This window comes from Leptosomus discolor, chromosome 11, assembly GCF_034619465.1.
Source record: "Leptosomus discolor isolate bLepDis1 chromosome 11, bLepDis1.hap2, whole genome shotgun sequence".
NCBI lineage: Eukaryota > Metazoa > Chordata > Aves > Leptosomiformes > Leptosomidae > Leptosomus > Leptosomus discolor.
The window spans coordinates 716545-741536 of record NC_141401.1 but is presented as its reverse complement, the minus strand read 5'-3'; the positions used below and the strand labels follow the sequence as shown (position 1 = coordinate 741536).

Below are 24992 nucleotides of genomic sequence, written 5' to 3'. Positions count from 1 at the left end.
ATGCACCGTCTCTGTGGGCACGGTCGGTGGAGAGCGAGCGCTGCCGAAGTCTGCGCTCACCGAGAGCTCCGCACGGCGCTCTGGGAACCCCTCGGCCTGCGTGGAGGGGGTGTACTGGGGTGGTTTTTTTTCTCAGAGCATCTTCTCTTGCAGCAAATGGCAGATGGAGAACGCAGGGTCTGTGCCTTGTCCAAACCGGTGCAAGGAGAGGACGTTTCTCCGGTGTCACGTGTGGTGGGTCAGTGCCCAAGTCCGGATCCTGCTTCTGCCCTGGATGCAAAGCCCAAAGCAGGCAGTGGCTGCGGCAGCAGCGTGGGAGCCCCTGGGGAGAGGGGTGCGGAGGCAGAGCTGGCACGCTCGGCGGTGCCCAGGACACTCCTTTTAGCGGTGCTTTGCTTCTCCTGGGAATAATCTGATCTGGTTCAGGTCACGAGGGTTGAGGCAAGAGCTGCCGCTCAGCTTTGAGCAGCATCCCAGGACGAGACCCCTCCACGTGAGAGCCAGCCCCAGCCCTGCAGCTCCTGGGCGCTGGGGCTGTCAAGGGCTGCCCGGCTTTAGCATTTCCTTAGCTGGGAGTGCTGCGTTTAAACCCGTGATGAGCTCAGCTCTCGCTTCAGCCCATCATTTCTGGTGCACCAGTCAATGCTCCTTACTGGAAGTGTGCTCTGCCATGTGCCTGACTGGCAGCCGGGGCAGAGGAGAAAGAAGCCAGGGGGGCACAGCGAGCGGGGCCGGATTCTGCTCCTGCCCGGGGCTGGGCTGGGACCCGCAGCGCTCGTGTGATGTGGGGGAGGCGGCTGCTGCAGCCCGCGGCGTGCTGCCGGCACAGCTCCAGCTCCTGCCGGGAGGGCACACGACGATCATTGCAAACCTCATCGTTTTTAAGCGTGGCCAAGGGGAGCCTGTGCCTGCCCCGGGGCTGCTGCAAGTGAGATGTGTCTGTTGAGAGCCCAGGGCTACGGAGAGCGGAGGGGCTGCCAAGTGAAGCAAGAAAAGAAACGAATCCTGCCTCCTGACCCGGCTTTTCCCAGCACTCTGCTGGGTCTGGGTCAGGGGGTGCTGGTACCAGCACTCAAACCGTTTCAGCCCAGTCCAAAGGACGACGGTGCTTCTTCCCAGCATGGTGGGGACCGTCGTCACCTCGAGGTTCCCTTCGTCCTGCGATGGGTTCCTGAGACCAGGACAGGCGTTTCCCACAGGAACCCTCCGTGCGTGATGTTCCCCGTCCCCAAAGCCGCTGTCAGAGCCCCGGGAGCGCTCGCTGCTAGCGGCCCTCGGATCCCAGGGGCTGCCCCGCGCCTCCGCCTTCCCAAAGCCTCCCCAGCAAGGGGCTGTGTCTGCACAGTCCCGGGAGTTGCCAACATGGGGGACCCGACCCCCAGGTAACTGGGCATGCCGTGACCCCCGCAGCCCCTGCCACTGGTTTTTGCAGTGCTGCCGGCATCAGGTGCCAAATGCACCCCAGAAATCCCCGAGTGAAACCCAGCCCCGTTTGTGCAGCTGCGTGGAGCGACTGCTCGCTGGTTTTGTCTCAGCGGTGGATCTCAATATTCAGAGTTTTCTGTGGCAATCCCAGATTTCAGCGGTGTGTGTTTGTAGGTCTGTGACCCCGCGTGCTAACTAGTGTTGGCCTGATCGTGGTCGCTTCGCTTTGGTGTTTTGGGGCTCCCTGTTCCGCTTCTTGACCGACAACACTTTGTTCCCTACCTGTGCCTGCCCAAACGCCGTCACGTCAAAGCAGCAGCTATCGCAGAGGCTTTGCTGCAGGCAGCGCTTGTGGGTTATTTTTGATGGCCCAGAAGCATAACTGCAGAAATACAGGCTTGAGCTGAACCTGCCCGGCGCCACGCTGCAACGGCAGATCCCGGTTGCTGTTGGGGGTAGCCCGGGGGATTTCAGCTGATCGTTGCAGCCAGCGCGGCAGAGCCATTGCCCTCCCCAGCAGCCACAAACCCCAGGAGCGGCACATCCCCTTCCCCACGGTGGGGTCAGCGGGACACCGGGCAGAGACCGGGGGAACCCCACGTTCCCCGCAGCAGCCAGCCCGTGGCGAGGTGGGTTTGTGCTCTTTGCATCCAGCCCCTTGAGTTAGGCTTTAAAAGTCGGACCTTGAAGTGACCGGTCCAGCGCTTCTTCAGCGCCATCTGGGGCACGTGTGGCACCAGCGAAGGGCGACTCAGACAACTGAGGAGCAGGTTCCTGGGCACAAAAGCGTTGCCCACCTCGCCGTGCTCGCTCACTCAGCTAGCTGGTGCACAGAGGGCCGAGCACGGGAGGTTGCTGAGGCTGAAGAAAGGTGCCTTCGCCCTGTAACTTGGCCACAGTGTTGTCCCCGACGGAAAACTGTGCCTGACCTTGGGGACAGCACGTCCCATTGAGCAAAGGAAGGTGCTTCCCAGCAAGCCCCTGCTCTGCCCAGCACCTCTCCTGGGGCTGGCGGCGGGTCCTTGCTGGGCGCTGAGCAAACGCAACCGCTTGCCCGGTGTCACCAGAGCCCGGCTGTGCCACCGCCTCGACCCGACGGGGCTGCCAAGAGGGGACGGGGCTGCCAAGAGGGGACGTGGAGGACGCGGCTTTGCCTGGGGCCGTGCAGAGAAAGCGACGTTGGGTGGGGGGCGCTGGGGCTCGGGTCCTGCTGGGGCCCTCCCTCGGGCTGCAGCCCCTCCTCTGTCGCGCTGCTTAGCGATCTGCCGCAGCGTAGGCTTTTATTCCAAGCACAGGGGGGTTCTTTAATTTTGCCCCCCAAAATCCATGTTATTAGTCGAAAGTATTTGTTAGTGAGTTGCTTTAATTACCTTCTTGTTTGTTTCAGCATTGGCTGGAATTTACCAAGTCGGTTGTGAAGCAGATGCGGGGTGAGTATCGCCGCGAGCAGATGTCCTGGACACCGTGTGCTCCTCTCGTTTTAGTTACATCACCATGTTCTCCAGTCCTTCCCCTCTGGGGTCAATTCCCCTCAGAACAAGGGCCTTTTGGATTAGCCACAAAGCTGTTCTGCTGGGTCAAAAGTGAGATCATCCTCCACTGGTCCCACTGCCGTTGCAGCCAGACGTGCCCCCCAGCACACTGGCATGAGGCACCGGCCCTGCCGGAGACCACGACAGAAATGATGGGGATGAACAAACGAGATTTGCCAGCGCCGGGGCCCGCCTGGTGAGCGGGTTGTGTGGCCGGCAAATGGTGCCACGGCCGCTCCCCCGTGGCTTTACGGGGGGCATCTGCTTCTGCCGTGGCCACGGCAGCAGGGAATGGCCCCGCGCCCGTCTGCCCCCCTCCCTTACCAAGGGCGCCTGGGTGTGTTTGGGGGTAACGGGGAGGGCAGGTGGGACCCCCAGCAATATCTGACCCTCTTGTGGAGCGGGGTTATTTGGGAGGACGAAGGGGACAGACCCTGCCGTTGGGTGACGGCGGTATCGCTGTTCTCGCCGCAGCCCAGCCGCCCTTCACCATGTGCTTCCGCGTGAAGTTTTATCCCACGGACCCCGCTGCTCTGAAGGAGGAGATCACCAGGTAAGGATGGGGCATGGGGGGGCGGCGGGACCAGCCGGCCCCAGGCAGCGAAGGCTTGGCCAAGGCAGGAGCACGCTCTGCCGAGCTTCATTTTATCGTCAGGGGAGAGCAGCAGCCGTTTACGTTTGCAAACCAGCCTGAACGTTTCTGGATGGTCCCAACTAGGGGGGGGGAAGCGTGGAAATGCCAACGGGGGATTTGTTAGCGTGGGGAGCTGCGGGGAGCACTAGCTGGGGGCTTAAACCCACTGACTTGGTCTTTGTCTGGGGTCGGTTACAAAACCCCGTTTCCCGGGCCAAGAGCTCAGAGCGCCGCGCTGCTCACCGGGGCGCCCGTCGCGGCTTCGGTACCGCCCTGCCAATGCACAACGGCTCCTGGGCTGCGCCAGGCCCGTGCCCTTCCCTCCAAAACCTCTCCTTCCAGCTGGAGCCCCCCCGCCCCGCTCAGTGCAGGAAGGGGGGTTCAAGCAGGAGCAGCCGTTCTCCTGCGAGTCCCTTTTCTGCTCCTGCTCAGACTCTTGCCGCTCCTGCGTGAGCTGTTAGTGCCACTGCCTGAGCACGTCCTTAGCTCGGGGTGTCATTACGTGTGCTCGGGCTGTCGGGAAGGGTTTGAGCGTCTCCTGTTCCCTTGTCGTCCCCTGGAAGTAATTAGCTGCGTCCCTTTTACATAAGGGGGGCACGAACGCTCTGGGAGAAATGGGCGATAAACTGCGATGCAGAAAGTTGACAGCGCTTCCCTCGAGTTGCTATCTTTAGGGGCTCTTCGTGCCGCTCTTCCTGCCAGAAGGAAGGACGTGAGGAGCACTCGCGGAGAAATCGCAGCAGCTTTGGAAAACAAGCCGCGACTGTGGATCTCCGGGGCGCGACAGCCCAGGCCCCCCCGCCTGCCCTGGTGCGGGGGGTCGGGTCTCTGCCTGAGGCAGCCGGGCTGGCGCCTTGGCTGAAGGTTTCTGCATTTTCCCCCTGCAACATTTTGCCGTTATTGCTGCAAATAGTTGTCTTTACAAGCCTGGGGTTCGTTAGGGAGAAGGTAATAAATGGCGTGGACCGGGTGCAGGCACGCCGGAGGGAGCATGCCGAGGGCGCAGAGCGCTGCCGTGGCACGGGCACCCAGCGTCACCCACTGGCACGGGGTGCAGGCTGCGGCGGGGGGTGCAGGCTGTGCCATTTCCCCGCTGTGCAATGGTGCAGGGGAGCAAGAAGCAGTTCAGCCTCACCCGAGGGCTGGGTGGACGCCGCCAGCCTCGCTTTTTTGTTCCCAAACGTGGCAGGTCTTGGGGGCACAGGCGTTGTTAAACGCTGGGTAAAATCGGCTGGGGATGCTTAAAGGTGCTGCGGGGGATTTTGCGTTGAAAGACAAGGTGAGGGCGTGAAAGGCAGCGTGGCAGCGTGCCGTGGGACCCGCTGCGCACCTGGCCTGTCGGCTCAGCCTGGGCTCGAGGGAGCTGGGGGAGCCCGGAGGGCTGTCGGGGCGTCGGGCACAGCGAGTGCCTCGTCCCCCAGCTCTGCCGCTCGTCGCCCTGCTGCTGGGCCGGGCGCTGTGGCGCTGCGGACAGTCGGCTGCTGCAGACTGCAGGACCCCCGATGGCGTCCGGGCCCCAGAATCCCTTGAACGGTGGCCAGTAGCCCTTGTCACTCACTCGGGGCGGATGGGGCTCAGCAGCCTGAAGCCACGTGGCCCCGAATCCCCCTGCGTGCCCAGACCCCGTGCTGGGCTGCCAGCGCGTGTTCCCGGTGAATAGCCGGGGTCCTTGCTGAGCGCATCGAGAATTAAGGAGACTTACTGATAGAGCTAAATATATTTTGGGATTTAATTCTTGGGATTTTCAGTCTATTTCCACAGGCAGCAAATGAGAGAGGATCTCTGGGATTTTGCAGCCGGTAATGCAGCATGATCGGAATATACCTGGGCTCAGCTGTTTCCTTCAGTTTTGCATTAATAGGCTCTGTATTTTCATTAGAAGAAGCAGAGGGTGGTGAGGTGTTTCAAAAACTCTTCTGGAGTTTGGTTTCTCCATTATAATGCACAAAAGTAATGAAAGCTTTGCTCGTGTTTCACAGAAGGACCCAAAACTAACAAGATGTTGTCTGGGTTTTTTTAGGGAATGTTTCGGGTCCGTCCTTAGGCGGGAGATGCACATTAGGAGGAGAGCATTTGTACAGAGCCCTGGGCACATCTGCTGGGCCTGTTTAAAATAGCGTCTTCACGTCCAGAATGCCAGTCCCTCCGCTGTGCAGGACATGGGCTGCAGTCAGTCGGCTTTCTGGGGGGGGGACTGAGCTGGTTTTCATACAGGCACATTTCAGGGGACCCACGGCAGTGCTGGGGGACACCCTCACTGCATCTCCTTGGTTCGCTCGGGGGGGGCGTTTGCTCCCTTTGCAGCCTTCACGTTTGCTCCCGGCAGCTGCGACCCTGCAGCCGTCGGGGCTTCCTTTGAACGTGAAAGGGCCGCTCCGAGCATCGCCGCCGGGTGACGACTGCCGATGTGCGGGCGTGGAGCCGCCCGTCCGACGGGTGAACGGGGTTTCTGTCCTTGAACGGGCGCTCAGCGAACCTCCGCGGTTGCCCGGGGCGGAGAATGGAAGCGCAGGTCAGGGGTTTACCCTGGCGGGGGGGGGTGGGAGCTGGGGCCCAGGAGCCCCCCTCGGCAGTATTGCCCGTCTTTTCCGAGGCAGCCGCATCCCCCAGCCCGGCACTGCCCCAGCAAAATCCCCCCACCCACACCCCACACCCCCCCACCACTTGCCTCGGGCCGTTTCCGAGGCTTTGCAATCTGCTGAATGTTCTTTTTGTTTGTAAAACCGGCTCCGATCTACAGACTGCCCCCGCCTGAAGGGAGCCCGGGGGGGGTGGGGTGGGGGGTGTTTGTGGGATGGGGTCCGGGGCCGACTGTCCCCCACGGGTCCCCCACGGTGCGGGCGGGCTGCGCCTGGCTCTGCGGCTGAGACCTGGGCTTAAAATCCACTTTCCCCTGGACCGAGTGCACTTTAATGTCTGTGTTTCTCTTTAATATATTTTATCTGTGAAAATTAGTGGTTTCTCTCATCATATATACGGATTTGAGAAGTGAAGCGTGACTGAGATACTGCAGAGTGCGGGGCTGATCATTTATAAACCACATTTCTGAGCACTCCGGTTTCCACTTTGCTCCTTCGCTCTGTGATGAATCAAAGAAAACTCAATAACAACTCAGTGTTATTAAGCAGGGATTCTTTATTACGGCGCCGGGCAGCCCGGGGGATGGCTCCTTCCATCCGTGCTCCAACGGGCTAGCAAAACACATCAGTTCCTATACACAAAAATCATACATATTCATCAGATTTCCTGAGAAGGACAGTCTTATGGTGATGAGTTCCCGGCGTTCACAATCTTCCTCACGGTGTCCTCTGGTTGAGTCCTCCTTCTTGAGCACAAGCCAGGGCCCCTTTTCTGATGCATAACAATCAGCCACGTAGATGTTTGCTGGGCGTCTCCTTGGCATCTCCTTAGCATAGCTTTGTCTCCTTGATGTCTCCTGGATATCTGGTGTGAACAGCCGGCTTTGTCTCCCTGATACCTGGCAGATGGCTTTGGGGAGCTCCTGCGGCTCCTGCCGCCTCCCTGCATTCCTCTCTCAGCAGCAAACGGGCTGTGCAGACCCAAAGTTTCACACCGTTTCACAGCCCCTGATTCAAATGTCAGCAAAACCAAAATTCATACAAAGGTAGAAAATTTCACTTCACCAGAGCCCTCCATCAGCCTGCGGGTCAGGTGCCGGCCCCGGAACAGGCACCGGGTCCCCGTGGGCTGGAGCGGGGCTGGGAGGTGAAGACCTGAGCCCCAGCACCGGCCCTGACCGGGGGAAGTGCCTGGGCATTGGCACTTGTTGGCTCCCAGCGAGCCCAACGCCTTGTAAGCGGGCTGCCCCGAGAGCAACGTTAGTGCAAGTGTCTGGTGACAGATATTCCACGTCGAAATGGCCTGTTTAGGTAATTTAAACTTTGCTTAATAAATGGACTGTCTCTTCTGTCCTCAGGTATTTAGTCTTCCTGCAGATCAAAAGGGATCTCTACCATGGCCGTCTCCTCTGTAAGACTTCGGATGCTGCTTTGTTGGCCGCCTATATCCTTCAAGGTAATGCTTTTTGACAAGATAAATTTGCTTTTCATGCTAAGTACTGATTACATTATTTCACTTACAACAGATCACTGCACCTAGAATTCAAATGTCACCCCGCCGGCGCGGGGCTCGCGCTTCAAGGCCGCGCTTGTGCCGTGTGGCGCTGGCGGGAGGCGGGTGGGGACGGGCGCTGGGGTCTCGCCCGCAGCAGAAGCGCGGCGCTGCCGCCCGCTCCCCGCGCTGTCCCACCTCGTCGTCCCCACGAGCATTCCCTGGGCTAACGCAGCCCGTGCCTCCTGGTCCTGTGCTGGCCCAGAGGCAGCTGGGGCTGTGCACGGCTGCGGGGACCCTGGCAGGCGCCTGCGGTTGGCAGCTGCCAAGAGGGCTCCGGCGTGAAACGCCGTCTTGCCGATCGCCGGGACGGGTGAAGCCGGCCTCGGCTGAGCTCATGGCTCTCAGCAAGCTGCAGAGGCGCTGGTGGAGTTTGGAGCAGGAGGTGGGAAAACCTCTGCAAACCATCTGCCTGACTGGCCCTCCTGCCCGTTTTCCTGCCTGCTTGTGCCTCCACTGCCCGTGGCACCGCGAGAGCGGAGGTGGCCGGTGTTTGCCCAGGGTGCTGCAACACCCAGATGCTCAGAGAGGGCCGTGGGGCTGTTTGGAAGCGCTGGGTGGTGCTGCCGTGGTGGAAAAGCGCCTTGATGTGCTGCTAGCACCGTGATGCCAGGCACGCGAGTGGGCTTCCCCGCCCAAGGCTGCTGGGCTCAGCGCTGTGCCGGGACCCCTCTCTGCAGTCCTCTGGTGCCTGTGGTCGTGTCCCTGGGATGAGCTGGGGAGGTGCGTCCCAGCAATCAAAAAAAGCCCATTTTCAGCTTTGAAGCATTTTTGAGTTATTTCACAGTGCTGGCGTGTTTCCCCCCATTTAGTATTTTAAGCAGGAGTCATAAAAATTAATGTAACGTCTCCATTTCGCTTAGGACCTGAGGCTGGAGGGAATTAGATCACAGCAAAGTCCTTTCATCCCCCGTGGCGGGAGGCTGCTGGATTACTGTCAATGCCGGCAGGAGACACCAGCCACGGAGCCGGGCTACGGGGAAATGCCAGCAGCGATCACTGCCGGCTCCCGCCGGGCGCTGGGAGAGGGAGCGGGGCTGCGCCAGCCCGCGCCCCAGGGAGAGCAGGGCTGAGCTCGGGCATCGGCTCATCTCGGGTGTTTCTGCACCCTGGTCTCAGTGCTCGGGGTCGGGGCCACTGAGATCACCTTGAGGACAGACCTCCTGTTGCTGCGCGTGCAGCTTGCCCAGCCTTGGAGCGGGTTTTCCGGGGGGGATCAATCCCTGCCTGCCCCAGCGAGGGCAGAGCGGCTGGGTCAGCCTGTCCCGTGATCGCCCGGCAGCACGTCCCCGGGGTAGGTGAAGGGGGGAAGGAGTTTTTCTCAGTGTCCCTTTACAGATTTCCAACTAATTGTGATTTTTCCAGGAGCAGTCGCAGTCACTGGGCGAGCAGAATTTGCTCGCTGCCTTGTCCCCAGCCGGCCGGGCTCGGGGTGGGGGCCAGGGGTGCGCCCGGGGTGCTCAGGGCTGTCCGCCCCAGGGCTGCCATCGCACGGACCCAGCGGGGCTGCCGGGAGGGTCTTGGCAAATGGCTCGAGGAGTTAAGAAATTTGGGACAGTGACCATCTGCTGCTGGGTGGTTCCCAAGCAAACGGTGAAATTAACTGGGCGTAGTTAATGCCTGACAAAGGATCCCTTCCGGTGGGCAGCACGGCGGGGTCGTGGCGGCCCCAGGATGCTCTGAGCCCCAACCCTGTGCCCGGCCATCGCTGGCCTCGCTGCCGGATGGGGACGTGCACTGCAGTCTGGGTCCCCCTGACCGGTTCTGTCTCCCCCCAGCCGAGATCGGGGACTACGACCCAGGGAAGCACCCGGAAGGCTACAGCTCCAAGTTCCAGTTCTTCCCCAAACACTCGGAGAAGCTGGAGAGGAAAATTGCGGAGATCCACAAGTCGGAGCTGAGGTACGGCCGGGGGCTGTAGGGATGCTGCTGCAGGCATCGCTGATGCTCGGCTGATTTTTATCCCAGTTCGGGATTTTCGGTTGTGCCATGGGATGAGCGCGCACCATGCCGGTCTGTCGGATCCAGCTGGGAGCCAGCGGGGCTCTTGGCAGCGTTGGTAGTAGCGAAAATGCAGCGCAGGCTTTGGGAAAGCTTTGGTGGCGGACTGGGATCATGGCAAACCGCCGTGCGAGAGGAGCTGCCGTGTCTCGCCAAACCGCTGCTCGCTGCAAGGAAAAACGTGATCGAGCGGCCAAGGACAAGCCGCAGAAAAGTGCAAACAAATAAAACAACATGCGGCTGCCCAGTCCCGGTGCAAAATCAGCCCCGATCCCTCCTGCCCCAGGGAGGGCAGAGGGGTTCCTCCTGCTCCTGGCTGTTGGCTCAGCTGCCACAACCCGGGGGATTCCTGGTCATCCCTGGCAGGATGGGGACAGTGACCAACACCCCCACCTCAAATCCCGTCCTGCCTTCACCCCAGTCTGGGGACACGGGGTGTGAGAGACCGTCAGCGAAGCCCCGTCCTCCCGTGGCACTGGCAGTGCCACCGGACCGGGCAGCCGCACACTGGTCCCCCGGGTGGCCGAGTGGGGTTTTCACCCCCCCAAACCCGGCAGAGCCGTGCCCCTACGTGCTGTGGGCTGCTGCCTTCTGCCCAGCAAAACCCCCTTTCCTCCCTGCCCCAAAGAAGTGCCTGCGCTGCGGGGAGGAAATCCAGCCCTGGCTTCTGCAGGTGCCCCCGAGCATCGGTCCTTTCCGGTGCTGCCGGTTCGGCGTCTCCCTGCGAGGCCGGGCTGGCAGGAGAAAGGCTGGGTTTCGCTGCTGCTCTGCTGCTGCTGCTTGATTGTGCTGACGAATGTCACAGGAATATGCCCTGACTGATGCCTCTTGTTAAGAGAAACCTGTAGCCAAGGGCTGACTTTCACATTCGTGTCTTCCATGGAATATTTTTTTCCACCTTTTTTTTTTCCCTCCTGTAGCGGGCAGACACCAGCTACTTCAGAGCTGAATTTTCTCAGGAAAGCCCAGACTCTGGAGACCTATGGGGTTGACCCACACCCTTGCAAGGTAAAACAGTTTTCCGAACGCTGTTCTGTGCATTGGATTTCTCGCTCCAGCCGGTACCAAGCCGCAGAGGTACCGGTGACTGGTCACCTGCCAGCGGGCTTTGGCGCCGGCAGAGCTGTGGTACGTGGGGTGTGCTGGAGCCAGCAGCCCTCTCCGGCCTTAAAACCCAGCCCCAGCCAGGCATGTGTGCGCAGAGGGGAGCGGGAAGGGCGAGTGCTCCAGGATCCTTCTAGGGAGCGTTTAGGGAAGCCGTAAGAAAGCGTTTTCACGTGCAGACAGCCATAAAAGACGGTGGCCGATCATCTTCTGCTAAAGCCTGTAATTTGGAGGCAGTAACAAGGTCAGTAATGTATCTGAGAAACCAACAAGCATTAATCTGCCAGAGAGAGTCTATCGCTGTGCTCTTCCCTGGCCAGTAATTCAGTTTTCTCTTTGAAATGCTTTTTATTGACTGCGGATGCTGCTGCGTGTGGCTCTCTGTGGTCCCTTGTCATCCTGTCACATGCAGATGGATGCGGGATGCAAAGCTGACGGGGAGTTTTACTCTAAGGGCAGTGCCTGCTCTGTGCCCCCACAGAGGCGCTTTTAACTCGTTTGTGCCACAAAAATATACCTGGCCCGGGGTGGGGGGTGGGGGGTGTCCCGTTTCCTGGCAGCCTGTGGTTGCCGAAGAGGTTGCCAGGCCGGAGGAGCTGACTCGCTGCACCAGTTCAGCTCCCCTGGATGGGGCGGTGCTGCCCTGGGAGCGATGCTGGGCCCTGCTGGGCACGTCTGGCTCAGCACCAGTGCTGGCCAAGGGGGTCTGTGCTTTGCTCTTTTTTCCCCGTAGGGTCCTGTGCCCTGTTTAGCCTCCCCAGCCCCTGGTGAGCCTCTGCACCCCCAGCATCCCCCGGCCTTCCTGGGGGCACTCAGCTCCCCCCTCCGCCCTGAGCCGGGGGAAGCTCTGCCCTGCTCCTCCCATCCCGAAGCAGCGACTCCAAAACCCCGCAGCTTCCAGCCCGACGCCCCGTGAATCTTCGAGCTGCTCCTCTTGCTGCCCACGGCTGCACCGTCAGCCGCAGCCAGGGCAGGTACCGGGTGGGTTGGTGTGTCAGGGGGGCGAGGGGGTCCGTCCCTCTGCCCAGACCCTGTTTCCCCCTTTCCCAAAGGTTTTCCCAGATTCCGGAAAGAGCCAAAGCGCCTTTGGGCAGCCCAAGGGCGGAGCCACAGGAGCTGCTGCTGGGCTGGTTTCTGCGAAGCTGCCCGGGAATCCTCCTTCCTCCACGAGACGGGGCTGCGGCGTGTCAGACACGATGAGTTTGGGGGTTCCCATCTCGCCCTGTGCAGGGTATTGGGTTGAGGTTCAGGGCTTTCTGCTTTTAGCCATTCACCCTTGACAGATTAAGACAGATTTTTTTGATCGAATCTGGATTTAAAACCACTTTGTCCTCCGCTCAAGTTCGGAAGATCTTATCACGGCGCTGGTTCCCTGCTGTTCCTGCAGCGTGCCAGCAGAGTAACTGAGATCCAGCGCCCCGGGGTGGAAAACAAACAGCAGAGGCGGGAGGGTTGTACTCCCAAGCTGGGCAGATCCTGGGCACGGGGTGTCCCAGCGGCGAGCAGACCTGCCCCGCGGATGCAGGGCAGCTCTGCTCGCCGCTGAGACACCCCATGCTGCGCTTTCCCCCCAGAAAACATCTCAAACGCCAAACAGGCATCGCTTTTCTGCAACCACTCCCGTAAAATCCTGAGCCTGGCACACACCTTCCCTTCCTCTCAGCATCCTTTGAGAGCCTGAACGTCTGTCAGCCAGCTAAAAGTCAGGGCGAACCTAACAATCACCGAGTGGCCACAACCGTTTCATGGTATTTTTAAAAATTCAGTGTGTCTCTGTTTTTTTCCATGCGCACCAGTGCAGTTAATGATCACTTCCCTGGAGTCTAGACATTATGATTAGGTTAAACTGCTGCCTCGCTCCGTACATGACACTAATTACTGGTTTTAAACTGCCTTGATGCCGCCCGGCTGCACTGGCTGTGCTGGGCTTTGAGGGAGTCGAGTGTAACGGGGTTTTTTTCCCACGTTCTGGTGTAATTACTAGTGAAAGGGTTGGTGGGGCACTGCCTTCGCTGGTTGTTCCTCACTAGCAAGTGGACGGGACCGCTGGGGCTGGGAGCTGTGTTGTGGTTTCTCCTCATCAGTGCCGCTGGAGCAGCTGCCCCGTTACTCGGCTGCGGGTTTTGCTCTGCCTGGGCAGGGTGTCACGGGCTGGGGGAACCTGCTGGGAGCCTCCCGCTGGCGGAGTCGGCACAGAGGCTTCTGCACCGCCGCTGCCTTTGGGGCTGAGGGTCGCTGTTGATGGACAGCATTGCTGGCTCGGCGACGTTCTGGTGAGAAATCGCTGTTGTCTTCCAGGACGTGTCGGGGAACGCGGCGTTTTTGGCCTTCACTCCCTTCGGTTTTGTGGTTCTGCAGGGGAACAAGAGAGTTCACTTCATCAAGTGGTGAGTTCCCGCCCTGGCATCGCTCGCTTGGAGCCGTGCCGGCCGGCTCGCTCCGTCGTGAGATGCGCGTGGTGCTGCGGGGCCGGGGCTGTGAGCTCCCCACGTCACCCCGGGGTGTTGGAGGGGTGCTCGGGTGAGCTCCCGGGGACGGGGCATGGGGGTGATCCCAGCGCTGGGTGCTGGGTGCCTTCCCCAGGCGCTCCCACCGCACCGGGGTAGGGCCAATGTGCCCGTACAGGGGGGTGGTAAGTGCACCCAGTGCCCGCGTCTGAGCTGGGACGGGGTCGGAGCAGAGGATGCGGAGGGGAGCGATGCTGCGGTGGCTGGAGAACCATCCCGAGCCCCGCACGCATGGCTGGGGCAGCGGGACGCTGCTGAGACGGGGCTGAGCGGAGCCACGCTGCGCATTCAGGGTGTCCCTTCGTGCTTTGTCCCCCGCCTGGAGGAGCCCAGCAGCCTGGCTGCCCCCTGTGCTGCCGCCGCACGCCGGTGGCCCCAAGGCTTTTCCACCCTGGCGCCGAAGCTCGCTCCTGGTCAGCGCGCAGCAGGGCCCTCCGTGCGAGCTGCGCCCGCGCATCTGCAGGCTGCATTGTCCACCCGTTGGCCAAGTGCCCCGAAAGCCCCCCCAGCCCCTCTGGACCTGCCTGCCTTGATCCTCGTCTTTGGTGCCTCTCAGATTTTGGCCGGTGTGTGCCTCGGGGCCGGCATTGACCACCCGACCGGTGACAAGGTCCCAGTGACTCTGGGGCACCCCAGCGTCCCCCCAGGGCATCCCCCTTTCCAGCTGCTGGTCTCTGAGCCAGGGCTCATCTCGCTGCCCTGTGGCAGCTCCGGGGGGTGACAGAAAACAGGGTCTCGAAGCCGCCCCGCTGCCATCCCCAGAGCGCCGGCTCCCAGCCTTGGCCGGGGCTGTGCCCATGAGCCGGCCGGGCGACGGTGGGCTCTGCGCAGCCCCTCACCTGCCTGGCCCTGTCCTTTCAGGAACGAGGTGACCAAGATGAAATTCGAAGGGAAGACTTTCTATTTGTACGTAAGTCAGAAGGAGGTGAGTGCTTTCCCTTCCCGTGGGACTTCCCGGGCGCCGCCGTGTCGTTGCTTCAGGAGGTTCTCCCTGAACTGGGCAGGCTGCAGCCTGCAGCGGCGTCACCCCGTGCCTGGCGGCGCAGGGACACGGGCACGGCGGCAGGGGCTGCGGGTCGGTGGCAGCGCTGGGGTCACCTCCCTGCTCCCGCCGGCACCTTGCTCTGGGCGTTGGAGCCCGCAGACGCCGGGTTAGCCCCGGGCTGGGCCGTGGTGAGGGCTCTGCCCTGAGCACCAGCCTGGGACCTCCGGCAGCTTCTCGCCGTGCCAGCCCACCACGGCCCCGTGCTGCGTTTGGGATTGTTGTGGTTATTGGTTACCACCCTGGTTAACAAAAACCACTGGCTGAAACTGGCTCCCATGCAAGCCATCAGCATGGTTTTTAAAAAAGCAGTGTATTTCTGGATATTCCCGAAGGCGGGTAAGCCAGAGGAGGTGGGTGGCAGGTCCGTGGCGCCCGCGGCTGCCCATCCCTCACGCGAGGTGCTGTGCCAGGGTGTCGGCTGATGCTCCAGCATCTCCCCGTGTCCGGAGCGGCTCTGGAGGAGGGTCTGCCCCGTGTCAGCGCCGCTCTCCAGCTCCGCCTGCTCTGGCCCCGCTCCACACTGCTGGCGTGCTGCCCCGGGGGCATCCCTCGCGTGTTCCCCTACCGACTCCTTGTCTTTCTCCTTCAGGAAAAGAAAATTGTTCTTACCTATTTTGCCCCAACACCAGAAGCCTGCAAACACCTCTGGAAGTGTGGGATAGAAAACCAGGCTTTCTACAAGTAAGTGCCGGGCTCCCCATCTCCCCCGCACAGCGCCCGCCCGAGGGCTCCATCCAGGCACCGGGGCTCCGGCACTGGCTGTCACCAGCCGCATTGCACCCGTGTCCTGGTGGCCCCGGCAGAGTCACCAGCCACCAAAAGTGCTGGTTCCCCTGGGCTGGGGGCTCTCCCACCCCACTCCGCTGTGCTCATCTGCCCCAGTGAACCTTTAATCAGGAGATTAATAGTTTGGTGATGAAGCCTTTAATGCTGAGCAGCCGGCCCACGGCCTGTCCGACAGCAGATGTGTTTTAGCGTGTTCCTGGCTAATGGTTAACGGCTTGTTTGGATGCTCAGGTGCTGCGAGTGCGGTGTGGGATGCAGCAGGGATGGACGCCGGCAAAACTCAGGGAATATTTTCTGACCTAATATTCAAAAATGGCTTCGCAGGGTCTGTTTGTGCTGAATCCGGCACGAAAATCCCCACTGAAGTCGAGCCAGTGCCCCGGGGTGCTTGGAAAAGCCTGCCTTTTGATGGGGAAGGCTCAAAAACCTTCAGAAATCATCTGCTTCAAGGCTTTTTGGGAACAAGTTCATTATTCATGGGAAATACTCGAGGGACCAGGGAGGTGAAGTGCAGTCTGGGCTGCAGCCATGAGCTTGGGCAGCTGGGGACGGTGGCTTGAGGGACCCGGCACTGGGGGACCTCCGTGCTGGGCGTCTCAGCTGGGCAGTGGGAGCTCCTGCCTGGGGCGGAGGGGGGGGTGGTGTCCTTCTGCCCGTCCCCGGGAGCTCTGGGCTCCCTGGTTCGTGGTCCCCAAGGCAGCTGTTGTGCCCCCGGTTTGGTTAACTGGGCTGTCCGACAGAAGGGAGCAGTCACGGGCGGGGCCGTCTGCCGAAAGAACAGGGAGGTACCAGGTTTGGTTTTACCATCCTGCTCGTGGTGTGCTTAAAAATAGCCTGCTTTGTGCTTTGTAATGAGCTTTATTTTAATCAGCAAGATGCGAGATAAAGCGTGTGATGTATTCTCTTTGGGAATACTGCAATCAGCAGCTGCAATCAGCAGGTTTCATTCCTCGTTATCTTAACATGAAATGAAATTGCAATATTGCTTTACAAATCTTTTTATGATTAATCACGTCAGTGAATTACCGCTGGATTATGCACCCGGTGGAGTGGACCCTGGGCTCGGCCGAGGTGCTGCTGGGCTCCTCCCGGGCCGAGGGACCAGCGCCCCAGGGGTGAGGAGGAGACAGGACTGTCCCTCCCGGCGGTTTTGCCCACCACTGGCCCCCGTGCATGCCACCCTGCCTGGGACGGGCCGGGTCCCGCAGCCCTGCCATGCAGAGCTCGTGGTGAGGGTCTTAGCCCCCCCCAGGGGAGCTTCAGCCCCCACGTCTCCTGCGTGTGGGTGCTCGCTGGTGGCCCTGGGGGACCCGGTGTGAGCTGCAGCCCGAAGCCATCGGCAGCGGGTCCGTCGTGGAGCCCGGGCGCAGGCTGGGCAGCGCTCCCGCTGCCGGCAGGGACGTGCTGTGCTGGCGGAGAGGGCTGCGGGGCGATGCCGTGATGGTCCCGGTGCTCGTGGCCCACCAGCCGGTGCCAGCCCACCGCTGCCGGCAGCTCCTTTCGTTCTTGGTGGCGTTTCGCATCTCCCGGGCTTTGCTCTTGCTGTTTCGCCTTGCTGCCGCTTGCCGGCCCCTCCCTCTGCTGCTGGGGGTCAGTCTGGTGGGGATGATGCTGGGGGTCAGTCTGGTGGGGATGCTGCCGTGCCAGCATCGGCAGAGCAATCCATCCTCATCGCCGGTGCGGCGCGTGGGAAACAAAACCGGGCGAAGGCTTCGCCATGGAGCGATGCTGGGGGCCGTACCCTGCCCGGGTGCTCGGCGCCGGGCCGGCGGTGTGGGGTGCTCACGCGGCTCTTGGTGCCGTTGCAGGTTGGAGAAGTCGAGCCAGGTCCGGACGGTGTCCAGCAGTAACTTGTTCTTCAAGGGGAGCCGGTTCCGCTACAGGTAAATAACGGCAGTAAGTAGCCGCTGCTGCTGGATGCTGTGGGGAGCAGCTCAGGGCTGCAGCGGTCCGAGGACGTGCTAAGGGTCCTCCTGTCACCAAAGGTCCTCCCGTCGCAGCTCTGCGGCCTCAGCAAGGCTGTCACGGCTTCTCTCTGTGTCTGACAGCTGACGTCCCTCTGCCCAGCCCTAGAGCTGCAGGTTTCTGGAGGGACAGGAGGGGAGAGGACGGCGGGTGGGGGGGAGCTTTGGGGTTTGTTTTTTGGGACCAACAAAGAGTGAACAAGTCACCACAGCTCCTAAATTCCTGGGGGGTGTTGCTCTTCCCTGTCCCTGGAGCGAGAGCCTGGACTTGGGACCTCGTGTCTCCAGGATGAGCAACCCCCTGTGCATCCCCAGCTGCGATGCCAGCACCTTACTCGCTGGCACGGGGGGGCCTGGACACCCATGGCGTGTCCCCCCCACCATAGAGAGGCGGTGACCCCGCAGCGTCCAGCATCTCGTGCCAGCAGAAGCAGCAAAACGTGGCGGCAGAGGTGTCCTCCCAGCCTTCCCCGTCACCCCTGTTTCCAGCAAACACTTCTGCTTGCCCCTGGAGCCACGGGGAGACACCCCCCGGCTCGGCCCCTGTGTGTGGGGAGGGGGCCAGGCCGTGCCGGGGCGCGGTGTGCCGCGGGGGGAGCTCGCAGCTCGCCGGCGCAGTGCTCCCGTCCTCACGGCTGCTGTTCTTGACCCACCCGCAGCGGCCGCGTTGCGAAGGAGGTGATGGAGTCCAGCGCCAAGATCAAGAGGGAGCCGCCCGAGATTCACCGGTAAGAGCCCGGCAGCAGCGGCAGGGCACGGTGCAGCCCCCGGGGCTGGGGTCTCGCAGGGGTTCGGTACCCGGCTCCCCGGGGCGGCGGAGGAGGGCGCAGGACCGAAGCGGGAGAGGCGCCACGCACCCGGGGCTCCGGCACCGCCCGGCGCTCTGACACTGTCCCCGTTCTCGTCCCCAGGGCGGGGCTGGTGCCGAGCCGGAGCTGCCCCTCCATCACCCACGGCCCCCGCCTGAGCAGCGTGCCCCGCACCCGGAGGAGAGCCGTGCACATCTCCATCATGGAAGGTAGGGCGCGGGGCGGCTCTCCCGCCGCCGCCGGGGCTGGGGAGCCAGGGCGGCCCCGGTGCGAGGCGCCAGCGCACGCGTGCCCCCACGCACGTGTGCGCACACACGAAGCAGCCACACGCCACCAGCCCCTGGTGCTGCTGTGGGGACACCGGGGCAGGGAAGGTCCCTGGTGTCCCCCCGGGCTCTCACGGCAAGGCTGGGCAGCGCCAGAGGTTGCTCTTGCGGCTCGGGGCCAGTTTGGCACCAATGGCTGAGCCCAGGCCAAGTGGAGGGCTGGCTGGGCGACGGAAGTTTCCAGTGCAGAAGCAAAGCCGAGGAGAATTTCTTGGCAGTGTTAGTTTAGATTAAATTGGAACCACAGCAGAAAGCCCCGGGTTGCCCAGGTAGCTCTGGCCCGGAGAGGGAGCCCTGCTGTGAAGGTACCCCGGCGGCCGCGTGCCGGCGTGCCTCGCTCTGCTCTTCCCAGCACTGCCCGGGTTCGAAAGCAAAGCAAACCAGCCTGGAGAGGGTCAGCAGCACCCGGTGGGCTCCCAACAGAGCAGAGTGTTACTGAGAGCTGCCGGGCTGGGGGTCAAACTGCGAAAGAACTCGTCACCCACCTGGGAGCTGCCCCTGGCCGGCCAGCGGCTTGTCAGGCTGCCAGGCTGGAGCACGATGCCAGCCTGAGGCGGGGAGGCTGGTCCCCCCCGTCTCGGGGCCGGGCTGCAGCCGAGATTGGGGCTGTGCAGGGTGGGATGCACCCGGGAAGGAGGGTTGGCAGAGGGCAAAACACCAGGACCAGCCCTGGAGCTGCCCTGAGGGGCTGGGGACAACGCTGGGGGCTGTGGCTGTGCTGCTGGCAGTGGCTGTGGTACCCGCAGTGTCTGGCTCCCGGTGACACTGGGCGATGATGGGGAGCAGTGTGTGGGGTGGGTGCTGCTGGGGTGTGGGGGGGCCATGTGAAGATACACAGAAGTTTGGAAAAGTGGAAGGTGGACAAGGAAACAGGGAGGGGAGGGAGCGTCAGGCTGGGGGGGGACGGGTGCACCCTGCGGTCGTGCCCTGCTCCCGCACGGGCTGCGAGGCCAGCGCCTGCCCCAGCACAACCGCACCGATCCTGCTCCCCGGGCTACGGGCACGGACGAGGTGCAGAAATGCTGCCTGCCTGAAGGGACGGGTTCCTTGGAGCAGGGGAGGGGTTTATTTCCATCGAGGGCGCCCAGGGCTGACGTCTGTGCTGGCTTTTGGGGCGAGAGCGTGCCTGGCAGCTGCGGCAGCCCTGCAGACAGGGTCACCTCTGCCGCCCAGCTAAATGTGAGCACCCTCTCCCCCGCCTCCCACCCGTGCCGTTGCGAAGTGGCCAGAGCATTAAATAGCCTCCCACAATAAATTCCCCCGAGCTGGCACGGCCTCCCGGCACCACCCCTGCCCCGGCAGCTGCTTTTCTTCGCTCTCACTTCAGCTCGGTCCTGTGGAAAGGCAGGAGCCCAAAATAGCCCTGGCCCCGGGGCCAGCGGCACCAGCGCCGCTTGCGTCGGCCGCGCCGGTGGGCGAGCGGCCATCCCTGCGCCCCCTCGCAGTCCCTGCAGGTGCCGCGGGCCAGGCTGGCCACTGCCCGTGCCGCCATGGTGAAGTGCCTGATAAAGATTAAAACCAAAGTCAGCGTCCACCTGCGGCTCATCAACCACTGCTGCCGGGAGGTGAGGGTCCGGGTGCTGGCCCTGGGGCCGCGGCTGCTGGCCCGGGCTCTGGGGGCTTTGCCGCTCCTGCCGGCTCTGCCTGGCCTCGGCCGCGATGCTCCGCACGGCCCCGGGGATGCATCCGTGCCAGGTAACGCTGCGCCGCCGTGCTGCGCCGGGTCTGGGCTCTTCAGTGTCCCCGGGGGTCCCCCCAGGCTTCCTGTGACTGCAGCGCCGGGTGGGTGCGGGACGCAGGAACACGGGGTGCAGGATACGTGCCATGGGCAGCGGGCTGGGGTCTCCCGTGCTGGCTGGTTGTTATTGCCACGATGCAGCTCTGTTTTGGGGGCTGGACCCAGCTTTCCACAGATTTTCTAGGTTTTTTTACACCAGTTCTGTGGAGCAAGCAGGTGGCAGGACAGTTTGGGTCTGGGGGGGGCCAGCACCACTCTCCTTGCAGTGATGAGCAGGGATAATCCCCCCCCCATCAGCTGCCTTCCCTGGGGAGCCGAGCTGCTGCCTGCCCCGGCAGGTGCCCACCCCATCGGGGATGCAGCGGGTGCTGCAAGGGGATTTTGGACATTTGCATGAGCTTTGTGACACGAGAAAACGTGGCTGGCAGGGCGAGAACGTGTTCGTTCCTCTGCTGAGCTTATTGCCTGCGCTGCCCCTCGCACTCGGTGCCCGCGGCGGCACGCGCGTTAAGCCGAGCTGCTCCGGAGGCATCCGGGGAGTATTTACAAGAAGAGGTTGCAAAGCCCCGGGGAATGCAGGCAGGCCGGGCTCTGGGCTCTCCGCTTCGCCCTCCGGCAGCACACGGGGCCAGGGCACCCGGTGACACCGTGCCATGGTGCGTTGGTGAGCTGTGCCCTCCAAACCTGGGGAAGGGTCCAGCCTGATCTCCCGGCCGCCGCCACCCCTAGACACCCTCGCCGAGGCACGGGACGCTGCGGTGGCAGAACCGCCTGCCGTCTTGCTGTGAAAACTGCAAGGAACAAGTCCCAGCGCTTGCAGCGTTTCTTGGAATTTGGGGGTTTTGGGGAGGGGGAGTTGGTGCGGAGAAGGAGATCCCCTCGTCCTGCCTGCCGCAAAGGGCAGCCGGGCTGTAGCTGTAGCTGTAGGGGGGGGGGGGGGTGGGGGCAAGTCATACAGCTCCCTGTGCCGCTCTTGTTCGTGTGTGTGTGTGTGTGTGTGTAAAACGCTGCGTTTTGTGCTGAATTGCTAGAAATCGGCGCCGTCGGCGACTCCAGCCTGGCGTGCAGCCCCCGAGCAGCCTGCGCTGCTGCGGGGAAGTCTCCTGCAGGGGATGGGGCTGCAGCCCCAGGACATGTCATCCCCCCCTGCCAGGCATGTGCCCTCCTGGGGCCAACTTGTAACTCGTCACCTTGAGGGGGGGACCCCACCGCTCTCTTCAGCGAGCAGGGGTTTGGCGGGGCAGGCGGGTCAATCCGTAAGGATAAACCCGCAAGGATCAGCCCCGGGGGCTGCAGCGGGCTCGGCCGCGGGGAGAGCTCATCCCTGGCTCAGCGCTGGACCCACCGGCTGCCACAGCACAGACCCCCTGGGGTGTGTTTCTGGCCCGCCCCCCCCCCCCCGCAGCTATGGCTCACCCCTGCCCACACCAGCGCCTGCTCCCGGGTTGGCGTTGAGGCAGAGGAGCCTCCAGCGCGCCGGGGGCGGCTGCCGGGGAGGGGCCGTCACCTCAGAGCAGTGACAGCATGGGGACGTGTTGGTGACGGATTGACGCCGAGCCCAGGCCCCCGCCTGCGGTGCAGGGTGGCTGCCAGCGGCCGCCGGCGACGAGTCACGCGGGTGTTTGAGCGTCGCCGTCGCAGTCACGAGCTGAGCTGGGCTGCGGCTGCCGGCCTCGGCGACCGAAACCAACCCAAAACCCAACCCGTGGCAGCCGCGCCTGGTCCCTGCAGGGGACACGGGGCTGGGGGCAGTGCCGGGTGAGGGAGGGGGCTTCCAGCCGTGGGAGAGACCCCCACTCCGCACCGCTGACCGCCCCCCTTTCCCCCCCCCACCCCGCTCTCCCCTCCAGGCCTGGAGTCTCTGCGCGACAGCGCCCACTCGACCCCGGTGCGCTCGGCCTCCCACGGCGACGCCTTCACGGCCCCCGGGCGGAGCGGCCGCGCCGAGAGCAGCGAGCGGGTGGCCGTCATCGCCGACGAGAACTACAGCCCGGCGGACAGCGTGCTGCCCACGCCGGTGGCCGAGCACAGCCTGGAGCTGATGCTGCTCTCGCGGCAGGCGAACGGGGCCCCGTGCAGCATCGAGGAGGAGAAGGAGTCGGAGGCCGGCACGCCGGCGGCGGGCGAGGCGGAGGAGGCGGGCGGCGAGCTGCGGGCCCTCTGCCCCGGCGCCGGCGGCCTGGGGGCGGCGCAGGCCGAACAGGTGAATAAGTTTGTTTTAAGTGTCCTCCGTTTGCTCCTTGTGACAGTTGGACTCCTCTTTGTTTTGCTCCTCCTCCTGATCGTCCTTACCGAGTCCGACCTTGACACTGCCTTTTTCCGTGATATCCGCCAGACCCCCGAGTTCGAGCAGTTCCATTACCAATACTTTTGTCCCCTCAGGCGATGGTTTGCCTGCAAAGTCCGCGCCGTGGTAAGCCTGCTCATTGACACCTGAAGGCAGGAGTCGCCACGTAACTAGCCGGGGGCCTGGGGAGAGACCTGCCGCCGTCCCCCCCGCGCGGGGGGACCCGCCGGGGCGCCTTCGGCACACACACACTAATCCTCCCTTCCCGACCCAGAGCACGGCGCGGCCCAGGAGGCGGCTTTCCGGGAGGAAGAGGAGGGTGGGCGCAGCCCCCGGGGCCTCCTCCTGCCCGCGCTCAGCCGCGCTGCTCCCACCCCCGGAGCCCGCACAACACTTTACCGTTCCGATTCTCACCGACGCGCGTACGACTTCGGCAGCACCGAGCAAAGAGAGGAATTTATTTTACTGTCGCCACCCTTCGTTGTACGAGCAGCGGCCGGGCGGGTGGCCGGGCCGCGGTATGCAGGAGCTTTAGCAATGGTGCTACTGAGTATGAATTCAAACACTCGTGTACTGTTAGGTTATTAAATCCGCCACTGTGCACACCACCACCACCACCACCTTCCAAGTACCGCTTCGCAGACATCCCTCCCCGCTACCCGGAGCCTCCTCCGCGGCGGCGCGACGCGCTCCGGGGGACGCCGCGGCTCCCCCCGCGCCCGGGTGGGTGCGCGAGGCGGCTCCCCGCGGCGCAGCATCGCCCGGCCGGCGGGAGCCCTCGCCCCGCGCTGCGGGCGCAGCCTGTCCTCGCTGGTCCTAAGCCTTGACGTGCCGGTGCTCCCCGGGGCAGGGAGGGCACGGGCAGGCGGGAGCACCCCCGGCCCCCTTGGCCAAGCCTGCGTGCGTAGCCGGTAGTGACCGTGTTGGATTTATTAGGAAGACCTTTAGCCTCCTAAAGTTGTACCTGTTTTGTACAAAAAAAAAAAAAAAAAAAAAAAAAAGAGACTTTCAAGGTCTATTTTAACAACGAAATGCTATTTTGTTATCGAATCTAATCAAGTCTTTTTTTTACTTCACGGATTGGGTGGCCGTGGTGCGCTGTACCAAGCGGTTCACGTTGAGCAAATGGTTTAAGAGCGGCCACTTTTGTAGCCCAGAAGCCTAACACCAGATTAACCTGTTGCTAGTGTTGGAATAGCAAAAGGAGCTGTAGTTTTGTGACTTTTCTGACGACAAAAAAGGATGGAACTACAGGAGTGGAGGTGACACTGACCAAGCCAACGGACAACCATTAGACCTGTCTGTTCTTAAGCAAAAATCAGTAAAACCGACTCATCGTACTTGTGAGACAGCCACCGGGACCTTGGGTTACCTGGGACGCAGCAGTCTATTTACACAGGGAGCAATAAAAGCCAGTTCTGTTCAGTTTGGGTTGAGAAGTTGGACACACCTAACAAAAAAAAAAGGTGAAAACAGGTGAGCAAGTTTTATTTCATCTCAGGGAGAGATTTTACGTAAGCTGGGGCCATAACTGCAGTTTTAAAAAGCCTGATTTCCGTGTTCTTGTCTCTGAGCATCCCACATCCATCCCTGCGCGCGCCGCCCCCCGCCGAGGCCAGCTCCCGCCCGGGCTGAACCCCCTCGGCCGGCGCCTGGCGAAGGCGAGTGACGTTGACGTTGGTTGATCCAACGCCACAAGCCGGCCGGACTTGGAGCGTTTGTCACTGCAATAACGAGCGAGGTCCCGTTGGGCGACTTGGCTGGCGGGGTGGGGGCAGGGGACAGGGACCGAAGCCGTCGCATCTCACCACTGAGGACGCGGCCGCCCGCCTCCAGCGCGAGGGCCGGGGCGGGTTTGGCGTGCCGCCCCTCACCCTCGAGCGGGCAGGAGCCGCCCCGAGGGTCGATTTTTACGCGATAATCCCGTTTTATGCAACATAGCGCAATTAACTCTTAGTGTAGTGCTCCTACCTCAGTCCGTAGTGAATGGCGTTTCTATGCAGTGCGTGGTAGTCCCGAACCTGCCGTTTTTCGCCCCGGGTTAAGGATGCGGTGTTCCCTCCTCCTCCTCCTCACCACTGCTGATGTACTGCGTGATGTCGTGACAGCACAGCCCCGTCGCCAGCGAGGCGCCCGGACACCAGACATCTTCCTTCCGAACGAAGCGCAGCCTCCGAGTGCTGACCCCGAACCCTCCCCCGTCGGCTTTCTCTAGACTAGCGGTAAATGCCAGCCCTAGTTTACCTCTGCAGTTTCCACCCAGCGTTTTACTGCAAAACCACGAGAACTGGTGATTTTCCATTGTACGTTTTTCCTGTACGGTCCATCTTGCGTCTTGTGTTTCACTACCTGTTAGTTTTACCCGTCTTTATATTAAAATGTTGTTTCCATAGGTTCTTACATCAGAAAACAACAATAGCGTACTGCATCTTTAAGCAGTAGACAGTAAAATACCTGAAAATGTGAATTTCTTAGTTTTCATAAGAAAAAAAAAAATCTAGACATTAACCTTTCATGTGCCAAATACTGTAAGTTACATTTTTCCTTCAAAATGTACCTTTTTCTACATATTCAGTATCTTAGTTAGCATAAAATCATTGGTGCCATGAAAAGTATTTTTAAATTGAAATAAATACTTAAATATCATGAAAAGCAGAGTTGGCATGAGCTCTGTTCAGCACGGACGGCGTCGGTGCCGATTTG

The 24992-nt window shown here is 61.9% G+C and overlaps 1 protein-coding gene across 4 annotated transcripts in view; it reads left to right on the top strand.

The window, feature by feature from the left end:
• The window catches only part of FRMD5 (FERM domain containing 5), a 103670-nt gene extending 81231 nt beyond the window's left edge, over positions 1–22439 (top strand). For 2 of the 4 annotated variants that reach the window (XM_086471508.1, XM_086471507.1), the window contains 12 exons: positions 2813–2855; positions 3432–3510; positions 7529–7626; positions 9501–9624; positions 10644–10731; positions 13126–13214; positions 14196–14259; positions 14969–15060; positions 16974–17048; positions 17789–17857; positions 18041–18147; positions 21853–22439. In XM_086471508.1, the coding sequence (XP_086327634.1) occupies positions 2813–2855; positions 3432–3510; positions 7529–7626; positions 9501–9624; positions 10644–10731; positions 13126–13214; positions 14196–14259; positions 14969–15060; positions 16974–17048; positions 17789–17857; positions 18041–18147; positions 21853–22439 (1515 nt within the window). Of the gene's footprint in view, positions 1–2812; positions 2856–3431; positions 3511–7528; positions 7627–9500; positions 9625–10643; positions 10732–13125; positions 13215–14195; positions 14260–14968; positions 15061–16973; positions 17049–17788; positions 17858–18040; positions 18148–21852 lie in introns of those variants that run through there. The other 2 variants (XM_086471509.1, XM_086471511.1) reach the window with 2 other exon arrangements.
• The last annotated feature ends 2553 nt before the right edge of the window (positions 22440–24992 follow it).